The sequence below is a fragment of the Xenopus laevis genome, chromosome 1L, assembly GCF_017654675.1.
Source record: "Xenopus laevis strain J_2021 chromosome 1L, Xenopus_laevis_v10.1, whole genome shotgun sequence".
Classification (NCBI taxonomy): Eukaryota; Metazoa; Chordata; class Amphibia; order Anura; family Pipidae; genus Xenopus; species Xenopus laevis.
In genome coordinates this window covers 222953422-222970174 of record NC_054371.1, presented here as the reverse complement: position 1 = coordinate 222970174, position 16753 = coordinate 222953422, and the positions used below count along the sequence as shown (strand labels likewise).

At 41.5% G+C, this 16753-nt stretch overlaps 1 protein-coding gene across 2 annotated transcripts in view; it reads left to right on the top strand.

Moving 5' to 3' along the window:
• Positions 1–16753, top strand: part of myo5b.L (myosin VB L homeolog) — a 159834-nt gene that overhangs the window by 115697 nt on the left and 27384 nt on the right. For both annotated transcript variants that reach the window (XM_041570190.1, XM_018266955.2), the window contains exons 16-21: positions 1360–1457; positions 6488–6574; positions 7005–7116; positions 7625–7836; positions 9189–9345; positions 12364–12603. In XM_041570190.1, the coding sequence (XP_041426124.1) occupies positions 1360–1457; positions 6488–6574; positions 7005–7116; positions 7625–7836; positions 9189–9345; positions 12364–12603 (906 nt within the window). The remainder of the gene's footprint in view (positions 1–1359; positions 1458–6487; positions 6575–7004; positions 7117–7624; positions 7837–9188; positions 9346–12363; positions 12604–16753) is intronic.

Sequence of the window (16753 nt, the reverse complement as noted above, 5' to 3'; positions counted from 1 at the left end):
CCAGGAAACATCATGTTACAATGTCACACACAGAGAGTGTTTGTACACGGTCACTAATTGTGTGTATGTGTGGTTTAAATTTTACATGGGGTGTGCGGTGTGTGGCTTCCTAGAGCAGGAAAAACGGTTAACAAGCGAGCGTTCGGTTACTTACAAAGGCAAGTAAGCATTCTTCAGCGGCATCGCCCGCTAAGCTAAGGATATATGCAGCGCCTACATTTGTGAGCAACTTTTTTCAAGAATGAACACACTTAGGGGGTTATTTACTAAACTCCGAATTTTTGTATGAAATCAGACTTTTAAAAAATCACAAATTTTTGGGAATTTATTAAACCCCCAGGATGGAAAAGTCAGAATCAGAAAATCTGTCATCTCAGACCTGTATAAGTCAATGGGAGAAGTCTCAATGATTTTTTGATGTGAGCTGGGTTTCGTGCAGTACCTCAACGTTTTCTGAGTTTTCAGGCAAAAAGCGGAGTTTTCGGATGAAAAATCCGAAAAAAAATTGTGTATATCGGATGAATGATCCAGACAAAACGTGGAAAATCTGATTTTTTTCCACAAAGCAAAATTTCAGGAAAATATAATAAAAAAGTACAAAAAACCTGAGCAAATTTGATTGAAGTTTGTAGTAGAAAATATTGAGATAAATTCGGACTTTTATAAATAACCCCCAAATAGTAAAATTAGAACCAAATTATCTGATGAGCACCTTGAGAATTCACTAAGAATTGCAACTACTTGATATAATACCCTCTTTTGTTTTACTTTTAAAATAAAATACTTTAAAAGCTAGCGTTAGTGTTTGTGTGTATTTCGAGTGTGGCCCCAGAAAGTTTTTCTTCTTCCAATGTGGCCCAGGGAAGCCAAAAAGTTGAACACCCCTGGTCTAGCTGTTGGTGGCCAAATCAGATGAAGTCCTTCTCATTTGACGAGGTCCCCAAGCACAAATAAGGTCAGACACAAAGTTGTGGCCAGGGTATTTCTGGGGCCTCTCCAAAAACATCTCTAAACAGGAGATATAAATATCACATCTTACCTGCTCACGAGTTCCCCATTTCTATTCCAGACATTTTTCTCCTACTACTTTCTCTGTTTCAGTGGTTACTGGGTAGTCTATACTGCCCTTTCCATAGTTGCATGAGATCAGAATATTAAGGCTCCTTTTTAATTCAAGCTCAGAAGAGCCCTACTTCTATCCCAGAAGTTCTGCCCCTACTGCATTCTAGCAGATAATTTCTTTCCCTGCTGTTGGTTACTCCTTACTGTTCACTCTGTATAAAGCCCCATTCTTACTGGTTCTGATAACAAATGACTGACCATGGGGGTTACACAATTATGCTGTTTTTTTCCTTCTAGTTCCGGAACTCCCTGCAGCTGCTGATGGAAACCTTGAATGCCACAACTCCCCACTATGTGCGCTGCATTAAGCCCAACGACTATAAGGAGTCTTTCAGGTGAGCCCCATGCAGACATTTCAACTAACCCCTATGTTTTCCTGGTTAGAGAAGGTGAAAATATTTGGGTGGTTTCGGGGGGAGGAGGCTTTATGGATCTCCATTCTGGGGCTGATTAATTCAGGAGAAATGGGGGCAGCTGTATAGAAAGGAGCACATGCTCTATGTGGAATTGTCCACTTTTATTACTTGTCAGACACATAAGCAAATAAATAAGCTCTAAATTAAAATATATCAAATGTGTCCTGAGGCTTGATGCCACCCTTCAAGAGATTTAGGCAGCCCTCAATTGGCCCCAAAACTGATTTGAAATTGATTCAATGATATAAATATATAGGCCACCAGATGGTCCTGTGATTATTGTCTCTTTGTAGAGGCTCAAAATGAATGCAGAATGGATGAATTTACTTATAAACGGTTGTCCAATGTGCAGCTCTTCAGCTGCTGTTAATAGGTCAAATATATATACAGTATATATCTATATATAATACATGAAAGCCATGAATATCTTGTAAATTATATCCTTATAAACGGTGACTAGTGATGTCATCAGTTATAAACGGTGAGTGGTGATGTCATTTTTGTCACATGACTCACGAAAACGTGTGTATTATAATTAAGTACCCCTTGTTGGACAATATGAGTATATTTGAAGTAACCTTCAACCTCATGCTTTTATATGGCCATGGAACTCATCAGTGACTTATATTATCCTTATATTTTACAATAGGGGGTACTTTATTCACTATATATATATTAAATATATGTAATATGTATTAAACAATATAATGTAGCCTTTACACTTTTCCTAAGCCCCATCTATTTCTATCCCTCTATTATTTATCATTCCCTCTATTTATTTATTCATATCTATCTATCTATCTATCTATCTATCTATCTATCTATCTATCTATCTATCTATCTATCTATCTATCTTTTGCTAGAGTCCATGCTTTCTGAGTTTATAAGTGAAATATTGGGACTTAGTGGGGGCAATAACACTTGGGGTATACAGTAAATATGATGATAAGAGACAGGAGATGAGTTTTTGTGCCACTGAGAGACAGGTGGGTGTATCAGGATTAGAGAGCCCATATATAATTCCTGTTCTTGATGTAAAGCACAGATCTCCCAGCTTCTCTCATAAAGTTGGCCTCACACTGGCTGATCCTGCACAGAGCCGATTTTGCCAAATAGATGAATAGTGTTTCATTGGCCACCTTTGCAGGTTCTCTTCCTTGCTATTAATTACCATACACTAAACCAAGTCATGCGCTTCTGAGAAACAGAATTGAAATTTGATTTCTGGTGTAGAATGCAGTCATGCAAGACCCAATGGGACAACAGTTGTATTGGCCTGATCTGGCCCAGCATCTGGGTGGCCAAATAGGACCTAGATCCTCTGGTTTGGCAACCCTATTGGACAAGAGGGCAACAACAGGGAAGGACAAATGTATGATGATGAGAGTAGGGTTAGATGAACTATTATCCAGAATCCTGTTGTCCAGACAGTTCCAAAATACAGGACTGGTATTCTTCATAGATCCTTTAAGCAAACAATGCATGTTTTTTAAATGATTTGCTTTTTTCTGTAATAATAAAACAGTAGCTTGCCCTTGATGGAAACTGAATACATCCATATTAGAGGGAAGATAATCCTGTTTGGGGTCTTATAATGTTTAAGGGGGAAGGGGTTTGTTACAGTGAGAGCTGTGAAGATGTGGAATTGTCTCCCTGAATCAGTGGTACAGGCTGATACATTAGATAGGTATAAGAAGGGGTTGGATGGTGTTTAGCAAGTGAGGGAATACAGGGATATGGGAGATAGCTCATAGTACAAGTTCATCCAGGGACTGGTCCCATTTTGGAGTCAGGAAGGAATTTTTCCCCCTCTGAGGCAAATTGGAGAGGCTTCAGATGGGTTTTTTTTTTTTGCCTTCCTCTGGATCAACTCGCAGTTAGGCAGGTTATATATTGACTTAAGGATGAACTTGATGGACGTGTGTCTTTTTTTAGCCGATTTACTATGTTACTTTTACAGGTATGGGACCTGTTATCCAGAATGCTCGGTACCTGGGGTTTTCTGGATAACAGATGTTTTCGTAATTTGGATCTTTGGATCAAGTACAATGTATTGTTTTCATATTCGGAGCTTTCTGGAAAACAGGTTTCCGGATAACATAGTAGTGTAGAGTTGAGGTATTGTGTTATTGTGTTATTATGGGAAAACTCCTTGGGGCAAATTCACTAAGCACCGAAGCGCCTAACGCTAGCGTCAATTCGCTAGAGTTGGGCATTTTCGTTACTTCGCAAATTCACTAACGAATGCTGGCGTAAATTTGCTGGTGTTACTTCGCACCCTTACGCCTGGCAAATTTTTGCTACGGACGTAACTACGCAAATTCACTAACGTGCGCAGTGTACTGAACACTACCTTTACGCTAGACTTTCTTCACCACCTCAGACCAGGCGAAGCGCAATAGAGTAGATAGGGATTGCTTCAAAAAAAGTTCACATTTTTTCTAAGTCCCAAAAAACGCTGGCGTTTTTTCTATATTATGGGTGATAGGCTGAAAAAAGATCGAAACATTTTTTGGGGCTCCCCTCCTTCCCCCCTACATTTCCTAACTCATGGCAACTTAACTATACAGTGGGCACATGTGTAGGGCAAAAAAAAAATGTATTTGATGTTTTGGCATTTGTAGTGATTGTACGTATTCCTCCATTGAAATTTGAATTTGGCGCCGTATGCAAATTAACCATCTCTTCCCTTAGCGAATCAATGCTAGCGCAACTTCGCAACCTTACGCTACCCCTGTGCGCAACTTCGGATTTTAGTGAATTTACGGAGCGCTGGCGAAACTACGCCTGGCAAAGTGCGGCGAAGTGTGGCGAACTTGCGCCTACGAATCTTAGTGAATTTGCCCCCAAATCTGGAAAAGCTTGTGTCTCATGTGTCACATATCTGTAACTGTTATATCTGTTATAACTGTAATATCTGATATTAGCTAATGGGGTTCCTGCCCAACTCTTTGACATCGCAAGGGGCTTTAGCTGAAAAACCCACAAATCAGTGCTCTGAATCATAGTAAAAGTTAATTCTTAAGCACAAGGCAGGTGTAATGAGATGCAGAAAGTGAATACACAGATCATTGTGTGTCCCTTGGACGCTGGCAGTTGTATCCGGAGGAGTCAGGTATCTGGGCTGCGGTGTCTGGGGAAATCACTCTGAGAAAGCGCTTAGCTCTCGGTTCACACGCACTGGCCCAAAGGTTTGGGATCATGAAAAAAGTGATTGAAAGCTCCGGTACAGGTAATAGGTTTTTTTCTAACATCATTCTCTAATCGTTTTAGTTTATTGTTAAATAATCTTGAGTAAGGATTGGGAAGAGGTTTGATATAATTATGCAGGGTGTTGTAGTTCAGCAGCAGTCAGAGGTAAGAAGTTGTCTATCTCATATTCCAACGCATCTGAATATGTTTGATAGATTATAATTTATGCCAAAGTGGACTTTCTCCTTTCACATGTGCTGAACTTTAAGTAGTGCAGAGACGCACATAAAAATACCCCAGTACTCTGGACATAAATGAGTGCAGGCTGGGAAACAGCAGGTTTTAGGTGTAGGTAGGGCCACCATCGGGGGGAGGGGGGCTACAGGGGGGTACTACATCCAGGGCCCCATGAGATGCTAAAGTGCAATTTATAGAGCTGGCAGGGACAGTGGGTGGGAGTCGACAGGTTATGGGTGGGGTTTTAGTATAATGGGCGTGACTGTGGTGGAACAGGGGTGTGGCCATGCACCCACAGGCCTTTTTTTAAATTCTAGCTCCATTCTGTTTAATTGCAGGGCCCTGTGCTCAGGCATCCGGATGATCAAAGGGTTAATAATTGTGGCCCCTTTGGAGTGAGGGCCAAGACCCTGTTCATTTAGTAGTATTGGGCGCCATGTTTCCTAATGGCAGCTGTGGGCGTGGGGGCTGGGCTGCTCAGCTTTTTTGAGCAGCAGGTACAGGGGAGCTGTGGACCAGCAGAGTTGATGTATTTGTGGATGAGGCAATAATAGCCTGAGCCAATGAAAGAATAAGTAAACCTTAAAAATAAGTGAATGTAAAATTAATGAGTGTGCTATTCCAAGTACATTCCTTTTTTTTTTAATTCCAAGATATTAAGGGATACATGTACTGTTAATATGAATGAATTTTGTTCTAACAGCACCACCTGCAGGTCAGAAAGAAAGAGGCTGCTCTGATGTTCTTCTGCTTAGGAATAAAATTAGAAACCTTTCTCACATCTTTCCTAAGCAGAAGAACATCAGCCTCTTTCTTTCTCCTGACAACTTCCTTGACTACTTGCTGGTCAGACTGGTGGGAAAATGATTTATCCTTTAAAATACAGATTGCTTTACAGAAAGAAGAAAGCAGTAACATTCACTAATAAAATTAATGTGGCTATAATCAGATTATAACATAAGGTTTTGCATATGACTGATAACACAATTATAGAGCTTCCGTAAACTAACCATAATATCTAACCCCCTTCTACCTGTAACTTTGTCATGTCAGTAATGTTATTTTCCTAATCATTTAGCTTGTATTGCTCTGTTCCATGGCCCTTTAAGTCAGAGCTTTTTTAGGCACATCAATAGCCAGACCAAACAGGGAACTATTTGTGTGGTCAAATATCAGAAATATCCCAGGGGGCCACTGTCCCATTCTTTGACTGTTAACAGAAGAAACAGCATTGACTTGCAGGAATTCCCTAAATTTCTAGTCACATGGGTTTTGTTTTGCACCTTTTCCATTGTGTCTGATCGCTGCTCAGCCTCCTCGTCTTCTCCAACTTGTTTCCCAGGGTATGGAGAGACACTGCTTTTGCTTTATCCAAAAATGTGACTCTGAATAAGTGCCCTTCTCTAGATTTGATGGAAAAGCAAAAGGCACACTGGAAGACTTGATTTGATTACTGCGGTCATATCCATTGATTTGGCACCATATCTCATTTTGATATTTGTTTCCCAATTTAACTTCAGCTTTGATCCAAAGAGAGCCGTGCAGCAGCTGAGAGCATGTGGCGTGCTGGAGACTATCCGGATTAGTGCTGCCGGCTTTCCATCCAGGTACTTTGTTCAAATTCTTATCCCACGGGGATGTAAAAGCTCAAGGGCAGTTGTTCCCAAAAGGTGGAACTTGCCTGCCATGGGGGCTTGATGCAGCCTGATGGCTAATTAGGTTAAAATTTAAGGAACATTTGGATTTGCTGTCTAGATATACCTGAAAGCCAATCTTGAAGGTCATTTTGGATAAAATTTGAAATTATTTGCAGCCCTAGATATTCTTAGAACTATGGCTGAATCTTTGATATACCAATATATTCCAATATCTTGAAACTTTTAATGAAAAGAAAAGCATGCTTTTAGCTTTTAATATTTTCATGAGATTAATGCAAAGGAGAGTACAAAAATGTAAAGTAGATACCCGGAATCTAAGCAATCTAGAAAATTCCTTTGTGTAGAAATGATTATTGACATTCCTTCTCTGTCTCTTTAGGTGGACCTATCATGACTTCTTCAACAGGTACCGAGTCCTAATGAAAAAGAAGGACAATTCTCTGGGAGACAAGAAGCTGGTCTGTAAGAATGTCTTAGAGAACCTTATCAAGGTAAATTGGGAGCCGATATATTATTCTGTATATGCACTTTACTGGTAGTCCCTTAATAGGAGTTGCTACCTTTGAGGTTGTCAAATGAATGGATGTTTACTTGGCTTGGTTACAAATTGGGTTGAATCCCGATTGTTGGGCCATCAAGGGTCCCATGCAGACCTGTCAGAAGGGGACCACATCTACAGCCCAAATAATATTTTAGAGCCTCGTCAACTATTAGCTGGCAAGGCCCTACTCAGATTTAAGCTGAGTGATTATTATTATGGCCCAATATGGTGCTGACTGCAGGTTTAGCTAGATTCAGCTGTATACCTTTGCCTTGGCAGGAAAAACACAATATTATCAATATTATTTGTTGCACTGAAATATAAATTGTGCAAAACCCCATCCCTGGCTATAATTTGCTTGCAGTTAAGTATATGCCTTTAAAAGAACACATCTGATATATTTTATATATAGTTTTATCAATACGATTTCTAAGTACTTCCTTTCCTTTCTTGTGTAGGATCCTGACAAGTTCCAGTTTGGACGGACAAAGATTTTTTTCCGGGCTGGCCAAGTGGCCTACTTAGAGAAACTGCGCGCAGACAAGTTCCGTGCCGCTACCATTATGATTCAGAAGACTGTACGCGGCTGGCTTCAAAGGGTGAAATACAGAAGGATGAAGAAGGCTGCAGTTACCATCCAGAGATATACACGTGGGCACCTTGCCCGGAGGTACGAAGCAGAGGGGCAATAAAAGAAAATTCGTATTTGCAACATGGGAGGGTACAGGACCCTTTTGTAGCCTAAACTTGCTGCCACTATATAACAAGTTAGGAACGCCTATGTTTCTCTCTGCCCACCCCTCATGAACACAGTGCTGCCAAACTTATTGTATTTATGGAAGAGGCTGCAGGTCTCTATTCTCCAAAATGGAGCACAGAGACCACTGAAGTAAACTAGATGTTTTTATCGGCTGAAATACACCAGCGTCAAGTAATCTCTATGTAACAACATACAGCCTGAAACCAGACATGTTTGTATCAATGGTACACATTAAAATGGAACTATGGCCAAAAGGAAAATGTAATATAAGCTTCATCATACTGGAATAAGAAACTTTCTAAATACAATCAATTAAAAATTCTGCATTGTTTCTGAAATAATCAAGTTTATGTTTAATATTCCTCTCTCAGCATCTGTTTCTCTTCATTCTGTCTTCATGCAGCAGTTGGGTGTCAGATGAATGATCCAATATATCTTATAGGGGGGCTCCTTTCCTAGCAGATGTATTAGAGCTCACTCAAATAACTGATTCCAGTACAAACAAAATCTAACAAAATAACTGCTTTTTGCACGAATTCTGCATGTAGAGAGACATGATGTCTGGTGAGTTTAATAGAGTGAGCTCTAATACATCTTCTAGGCAAAAGGAGCCCCCCTATAAGATATATTGGATGTAACTGTCAATGAATATCTGACACCCAACTGCTGCATGAAGAGAGAATGAAGAGAAACAGATGCTGAGAGAGGAATCGTGACCATTAACTTGATTATTTCACAAACAGTACAGTAATATTTAATTGTTTGTATTACGAAAGTTTCTTATTTCAGTATGGTGATGCGATTGTTCCTTTTTAAGTTTCCATTAAATGAAATGACAGGCTGCATGGCTTCCACTTGGGTTGGGGCAAGAGTTGTCACCTTTTAAAAAAAATTTCCACCGGCCGATGGAGGGTGCGGGAATAAAAGGGGGCGGAGCCACAGTTCACGATTGGCTGGGCGGGTCGTGGCGCCAAAGGGTCGGAGCCACTGCGTGTGTTTGCCAAGAAGCCGGCAGGAAAAAGGTTAGTTTTGACCAGGCTGGGGGCAGGCCACTGGCTTTTGTTAGGTGTATTACAAATTTACCGGCAGCTACATTGCCGGTAAATTTGTAATACTGGCCCCGGCCTTGGCAGGTGTTTTACCGGCTAGGCCGGTAAAATTCCGGCCTGGGGGCAACACTAGTTGGGGCCCTTCTTTACTGGTGACCAAAACAACTGAAAAGTTTTAGTAGTTTTTGTGACCAACCAACTGACTCTTCATAGGTTGGCTCAGCACTTCAGGATGACGAAGGCTGCCATCCGCTTCCAGAAGCAATTCCGAATGATCCGCGTGTATCGTGGCTTTCAGAAGACTCGCAAGGCAGCTATCACTATCCAGTCCTACACCCGGGGAATGTTTGTCAGGAGAGCTTATCGGCAGGTAATGTACTGCACTCATTAATCAGATGGACAAGCTTCTCCACATTTATCTCTTTCATTTCTCAGATGGCGACTGGCTCTGATCTCACATACGCGCTGCTCAGGCTTTAGATATCCAGTGTAATACGACTTCATTAGAAAATATGTGTATCAGATGGAAGGAGAGGACAGAAATGAACATCATATCAGCTAACTGCACTTTTCCACTGAGCACAAGTCTAGAATAGATTCGGTTCGGGATTCACAAAAAGAAGGATTTAAAAAATGTTTTCCCCTTCCCACCCCTTATTTGCATATGCAAATTAGGTTTGGTTTGATATTCAAATCTTTTGTGAAGGATTCGGGGGTTCGGCCGAATCCAAAATAGTGGATTTGATTCATCCCTAATTATACTCAATCCATCCTTGCTGCCAGAAGCATGTAGTGAGCAGATTTACAGACAACATCAATCCAAGAAAGTTTGTTTGCTTCTGTCCCAAGGATGGAGGTCTTCAGAGATTTTGGGTTAAAGCTCTAGTGTCATGGGAAAACATTTTCAAAACGCATCAGTTAATAATGCGGCGGCAGCAGAATTCTGCACTGAAATCAGTTTCTTAAAAGAGCAAACAGATTTTTTTATATTTAATTTTTAAATCTGACATGGGGCTAGACATATTGTCAGTTTCCCAGCTGCCCCCAGTCATGTGACTTGTGCTCTGATAAACTTCAGTCTCTCTTTACTGCAGTACTACAAGTTGGAGTGATATCACCCCCCTCCCTTTCCCCCCCCCAGTAGCCTAACAACAGAACAATGGGAAGGTAACCAGATAGCGGCTCCCTAAAGCTGGCCATAGATGCAAAGATCCGATCGTACGAATCATCATACGATCGGACTTTTCCATCTCCCGACCCGCCACTAACCATTCAGATCAAAGTCTTACCAGTCAGATTAGTTAAAGAACAGATCAGCAATGTTCTGCCCCTGACAGCAATCGTACGATATCTATGTCCAACCAAAGCTGGTGACAGTTTCCCACTGAAAACCGTACGATCGGCAATACACGCAGAGATATTATCGGCAGCCGACAGAAATTTTCTAACCTGTCCGATCAACCAAACGACCGATCTCCGCCGGACGAAAAACGTCGGGACTCTCCACACACGGTTCGAAAATCGTACGAATCCTCGATTCGTACGATCAGATCTTTGCGTCTATGGCCAGCTTACACAATATAACAGCTGCCTGGTAGATCTAAGAACAGCACTCAATAGTAAAAACCCATGTCCCACTGAGACACATTCAGTTACATTGAGAAGGAAAAACAACAGCCTGCCAGAAAGCAGTTCCATCCTAAAGTGCTGGCTCTTTCTGAAAGCACATGACCAGGCAAAATGACCTGAGATGCACCTACACACCAATATTACAACTAAATACACTTGCTGGTTCAGGAATAACATTTTACAGGTATATTGTAGAGTGCATTATTTGCAGTGTAAACAGTGTAATTTAGAAATAAAAACTACATCATAAAAATCATGAGAGAATCTCTTCAAGTTCCCCTTTGTGATCCAACACAGGAATCGTGGCCTATGTTTGTTTATATTCTGTACAGAGAGATACAACAAAACTGTAAGTATAGGTATTGCTTACACAGCTCAGCAGGGAATCTTAGGGGCTATTGTTATTCTAGTTTTTGTATAGAATTATCTACAACTTATATATAACAAAAATATTGTATTTAACAAGGAAGATACTGTACACACTCACACAACAAAAAATCATTTTGAAAATGACTTTTAATTTTAAACTCCTACAAATATTGAATACCCTATTCCAAATAGAAAGCAAGTGGACCCAGCATAAGGGGTTAAATAAGAAATTTGCAGTCAGTCTATTTTAGTTAATGAAAGGCAATGTCATTTATTTTTATCATCCAGTAGTTTGCAATGTTTTGCCCAATTTTTAAACTGACATTGTATTTTTAAACATACTCAGCATTTTAGGTAATATAAGATTTGCTTACAACATAAAAGCAGCCCTAGAGTGTATTGAACTCTGGCCAAAACTGTAGCCCAGCCAATCAGAGTGTTGTGTGCTTGTGCTTGTGCATGCGCATGCAAATTTTGAGGCCAGCGCACACAACAAATTGTGGTGCGCACAAAGAATTCTGTATTATTCTGACCTGAGCACACAGTTTTTAATGGCAACACACAAGTTTAAAATGTGCGCACAAAGTATTTTTCCTTCTCGAGAAGCAATTAGAGGGAGCTTGTCTTGTAAACTGTGTTTATTCTCAGCATTCACTTTTCCTTACAATTCATATACACCACCTTTAACAACTGTTCCTGCTGAATTGTGCTTGGTACAGAGGAATACCTATGCTGCCATAGTTTTATGGGATCTCTCTGTACAGACCATGAGCAAACTTAGGGACTGTTCCTGCTGAATTGTGCTTAGTACAGAGGAATACCAATGCTGCCATAGTTTTATGGGATCTCTCTGTACAGGCTATGAGTAAACTTATGGGGCTGTTCCTGCTGAATTGTGCTTAGTACAGGGAATACCTATGCTGCCATAGTTTTATGGAATCTCTCTGTACAGACTATGAGAAAACTTAGAGGACTGTTCCTGCTGAATTGTGCTTAGTACAGAGGAATACCTATGCTGCCATAGTTTTATGGGATCTCTCTGTACAGACTATGAGCAAACTTAGGGGTCTGTTCCTGCTGAATTGTGCTTAGTACAGGGAATACCAATGCTGCCATAGTTTTATGGGATCTCTCTGTACAGGCTATGAGCAAACTTAGAGGACTGTTCCTGCTGAATTGTGCTTAGTACAGAGGAATACCAATGCTGCCATAGTTTTATGGGATCTCTCTGTACAGGCTATGAGTAAACTTATGGGGCTGTTCCTGCTGAATTGTGCTTAGTACAGGGGAATACCTAACGTTGTAGAAGTTAATTAGTCCAGTGGCTGAACTGAGCTATTTCTCTTTGCATAATTTGTTCTTTTCTATAGCCCTTGTTTTCTTATTGCAGCTTCTGGAGCAGCACAAAGCCACCATCATCCAGAAACACTTGCGTGGTTGGTTGGCCCGCAAACAGTTTACCAAGTTCCGCAGCGCGGCCGTTGTTATTCAGTGTTACTACCGCCGCATGAAAGCCCGACGGGAGCTCAAACAGTTGAAGATCGAAGCCCGAACAGCAGAGCACTTTAAGAAGCTCAGCGTGGGCATGGAGAACAAGGTGGTCCAGCTGCAGAGGAAGCTTGATGAGCAGGTAAGCATTATTTTGTTATTTATTTTGTTGTAGCCTTTAGGTTCACCTACAGTACAATTCCACACCTTGTATACGTTCAACTGAAGGAAGTCCATATATGGCAGCTGCTTGGTTCTACAAGATTTTGCGATTGTGACAGTATTACAGTTACCATATTGCTTTTATCAGTATTCTCCATACTCATAGAACAGGGGTCACCAACCTTTTTTACCGGTGAGCTACATTCAGAAGTTAGGGAGTTCAACTGGTTTTTATGCAACCAAAACTTGCCTCCAAGCCTGGAACTCAAAAATAAGCTCCTGCTTTGAGGCCACTGGAAGCAACAGCCAAGGGGTTGGAGAGCAACATGTTACTCATGAGCTACTGGTTGGGGATCACTATCATAGACAATAAAATGCCATTTATAACCACTAGAAGTGCTATAGCCATCAATGCTCCAAGATATAAAATATATAGTGGACAATGTACCCACTGTGGTAATAAAGATAGTATTACATTATAAGTTACCCAGTAGTTACATGACCATGTAAAGACACAAGGCTGCAGACTGAATGCTTTTATATGTCACATAACACATAGGGAAACTTCCTGTCTCTGTTCCCATTCACTTCCATTCCTTCCTTGTCTCTGTTTCCCTTCACTTCCATTCATTCTTGTCTCTGTTTCCCTTCACTTCCCTTCATTCTTGTCTCTGTTTCCCTTCACTTCCCTTCATTCTTGTCTCTGTTTCCCTTCACTTCCATTCCTTCTTGTCTCTGTTTCCCTTCACTTCCATTCCTTCTTGTCTCTGTTTCCCTTCACTTCCATTCATTCTTGTCTCTGTTTCCCTTCGCTTCCATTCCTTCTTGTCTCTGTTTCCCTTCACTTCCATTCTTTTTTGTCTCTGTTTCCCTTCACTTCCATTCATTCTTGTCTCTGTTTCCCTTCACTTCCATTCATTCTTGTCTCTGTTTCCCTTCACTTCCATTCCTTCTTTTTTCTGTTTCCCTTCACTTGCATGCCTTCTTGTACCTGTTTCCCTTCACTTCCATTCTTTTTTGTCTCTGTTTCCCTTCACTTCCATTCCTTCTTGTCTCTGTTTCCCTTCACTTCAATTCTTTTTTGTCTCTGTTTCCCTTCACTTCCATTCCTTCTTGTCTCTGTTTCCCTTCACTTCAATTCTTTTTTGTCTCTGTTTCCCTTCACTTCCATTCCTTCTTGTCTCTGTTTCACTTCCATTCCTTCTTGTCTCTGTTCCCTTTACTTCCATTCCTTCTTGTCTCTGTTTCCCTTCACTTCCATTACTTCTTGTCTCTGTTTCCCTTCACTTCCATTCTTTTTTGTCTCTGTTTCCCTTCACTTCCATTCCTTCTTGTCTCTGTTTCACTTCCATTCCTTCTTGTCTCTGTTCCCTTCACTTCCATTCCTTCTTGTCTCTGTTTCACTTCACTTCCATTCCTTCCTTGTCTCTGTTTCGCTTCACTTCCATTCCTTCTTGTCTCTGTTTCCCTTCACTTCCATTCCTTCTTGTCTCATTTCGCTTCACTTCCATTCCTTCCTTGTCCAGTGGCGATCCTAGAGGGGGACGGGCCCTGGTGCGTGACGCGCAGACAGGCCCCGCCTCCCTCTGTACGGCCACATATGCTGGCATTCTCAGCGGCGAACGGACTGCCGGGGGGCCCTGAGGGGGTGCGGGCCCTGGCCCGCTCGCACCCCCTGCTCCCCCGGTAGTTCCGCCACTGTCCTTGTCTCTGTTTCCCTTCACTTCCGTTCCTTTTTGTCTCTGTTTCCCTTCACTTCTATTCCCTTTTGTCTCTGTTTCCCTTCACTTCGATTCCTTCTTGTCTCTGTTTCCCTTCACTTCCATTCCTTCTTGTCTCTATTTCCCTTCACTTCCATTCCTTCTTGTCTCTGTTTCCCTTCACTTCCTTGTCTCTGTTTCCCTTCACTTCCATTCCATAAATATCTACTTTCTTTTTCACTTCCATTGCTCCTGTCTCCTGTCACCTCTCCAGTGTTTCCCTTAGTAATTCCTTACAGCAGCGCTCCTTACCTTCATCATTACTTTCTGTAGTGAGGGTGTCCTGCGGGCAGTCTGTATGGCAGCAGTACATGTAGAGAACTAATGGACAGGTGAGGGTACAGGGAGTGACTTTTACCTGTCACTGAGTGGCATAGTGAGACGTAGGCAACTCTGATTGGAGGAATTACAAGGAAAGTTCTGATTGGAGGAATTACAAGGAAAGTCCCAGAATGTGTGTGTCTATTTAAGTTAAATAAATAAATAAATAGCAAGTTCTGGAGTCAGAACATATTCGGTGTGTGCATGTTGGGAGACGAGCCGACTGATATCGGCATAAGACTTGGATATTGGTCGGCTCGTCCATCAGGCTGGACAAAAATTCTTGATTGTGCACCTTTAAAAGCATCCAAACATCAGCTATTGTTAGTGCTGATTCAGCTCTACACGTGTGTATTGAAACAAACTATCTTTCTTGGCCACTTTTAGTCACACCTCTGTGTAATTGATCCCCTCCAGTGAAAGCCTCTCAGGGAGATACAGTAGCCTATAGTAAGTCCTTGTTCAAACTGTGGTCCTTACACTTAAGTCGGTGTCGCCATAAAGAAGTAATGCCTTTAGACCAGGGGACCCAACCTTTTTTGGCCCAGGGACCAAAAAAGAGCCAATTTTTTTTCCAAGGACCGGGGGGGGGGGGGGGTTCGGGAGGGGTCAGGGAGGTTGGTGGAGGGGGTCAGAGGGGTCGGCGTCCAATTTGGGTGCGCTGGCGTCAAATTCAGTGCACCGCGTCATTGTTCAGGACCAGTTCCACCCTGAATGAGATACCTGTCATCACTCCTAATATTAGCGAATGAAAAGTGCAATAGAACAGTGCAGAGTTTGGACTGATTCAGTGTTGGAATAGTTACAAAGGAAAGTGCACCTGCAAGAAAATATATCTCATCTCTGAAGTCATTCTCTTAGGACTTGAGTAAAAGAAAAGCAATAGATGGAGCTTGTATAGAACAGGAATATGTTTTAGGTATGGAAATCACAGGAGCTCTGTCCGACATTTGAGAGAGGCTGGTGCGACAGCCGAAACGTTAGTGATGGATTATATATATATATATATAATTTAAGCATTAGTTCTCCTTTAATGCTTGTTTCATAATGGAAGTAAAGATCAAGAAATAACAAAGAAACCTTTAAAAAGAACAACCTGGAAAAATGATTCATTATTCATTGAAGAATACTCAGTACCAGGACTAAACAATCTGTTACGGCTGCTGTAAGTGCCGCTATGCTGAGCAGTTATAGTTTTGTTGTCACAGTGAATTGTTTGGAGCTTTCCTGCTATAAACACGTGGCCTATCTCTGCTTTGTCTTGGGGTTATTTTTAACCTATTGAAAACGCGAGTCATGTCTGACTTGTCTCACACCCTGGGTTTGAAGAACAAATATAATACTAGCATTTACAGTCACTGGCTACTCACAGGTTGTAAGAGTGACAGAACGGAGTAGAGGAGGTCAGAGTCCTTGGATACAGACCCGATGAAGTCTCACGCTGGTGGAATTAAGTGGAGCACGATGGAGAAATATTTGCTTCGTCCTTTCCTATTAGGAGACTGACTCCTTAGTATTCAGTAGACCAGACATATAGAATACTGCCTGGGATTATTCTGGGTTCATTGGAGATGATCCATGTTACTTCTTCTTCTAAACCGTTGGTGTCAGTGTTCCATTGGACTGTGACCCGAATGTTTGTTTCTTTGGAGTATTTGTGACGGTGGCATCTGACAGTGGCTCTGTTATAGGGTGGTGCTGGTAGGTGGTGTTCATATATGTTCATAGGAGGTGCTTGGCCACTTCCAATTGGCTCATCTGATCGTTGGCTGATCATACACTGTGTCCTACAGAGGCCCATTGGACATGGATCTCGTCAACACATCCTGATACAACAGGATTTTTCCATTGATTCTTCCAATGATATCTGGATGATTTTTTGGACAGATATTGGTCAGCCAGACCCATCATGGGCCAATAAGCTGACATTTTGAGGATTAAGTTGGCAGCTTTTATCAGCCAGTTTCTATGGCCACCCTACCAGGATCTGAGTGAGATTTTCATTTTTTCTCCATAATAATGATACTTGCAGTTGGACTGTTACATGAC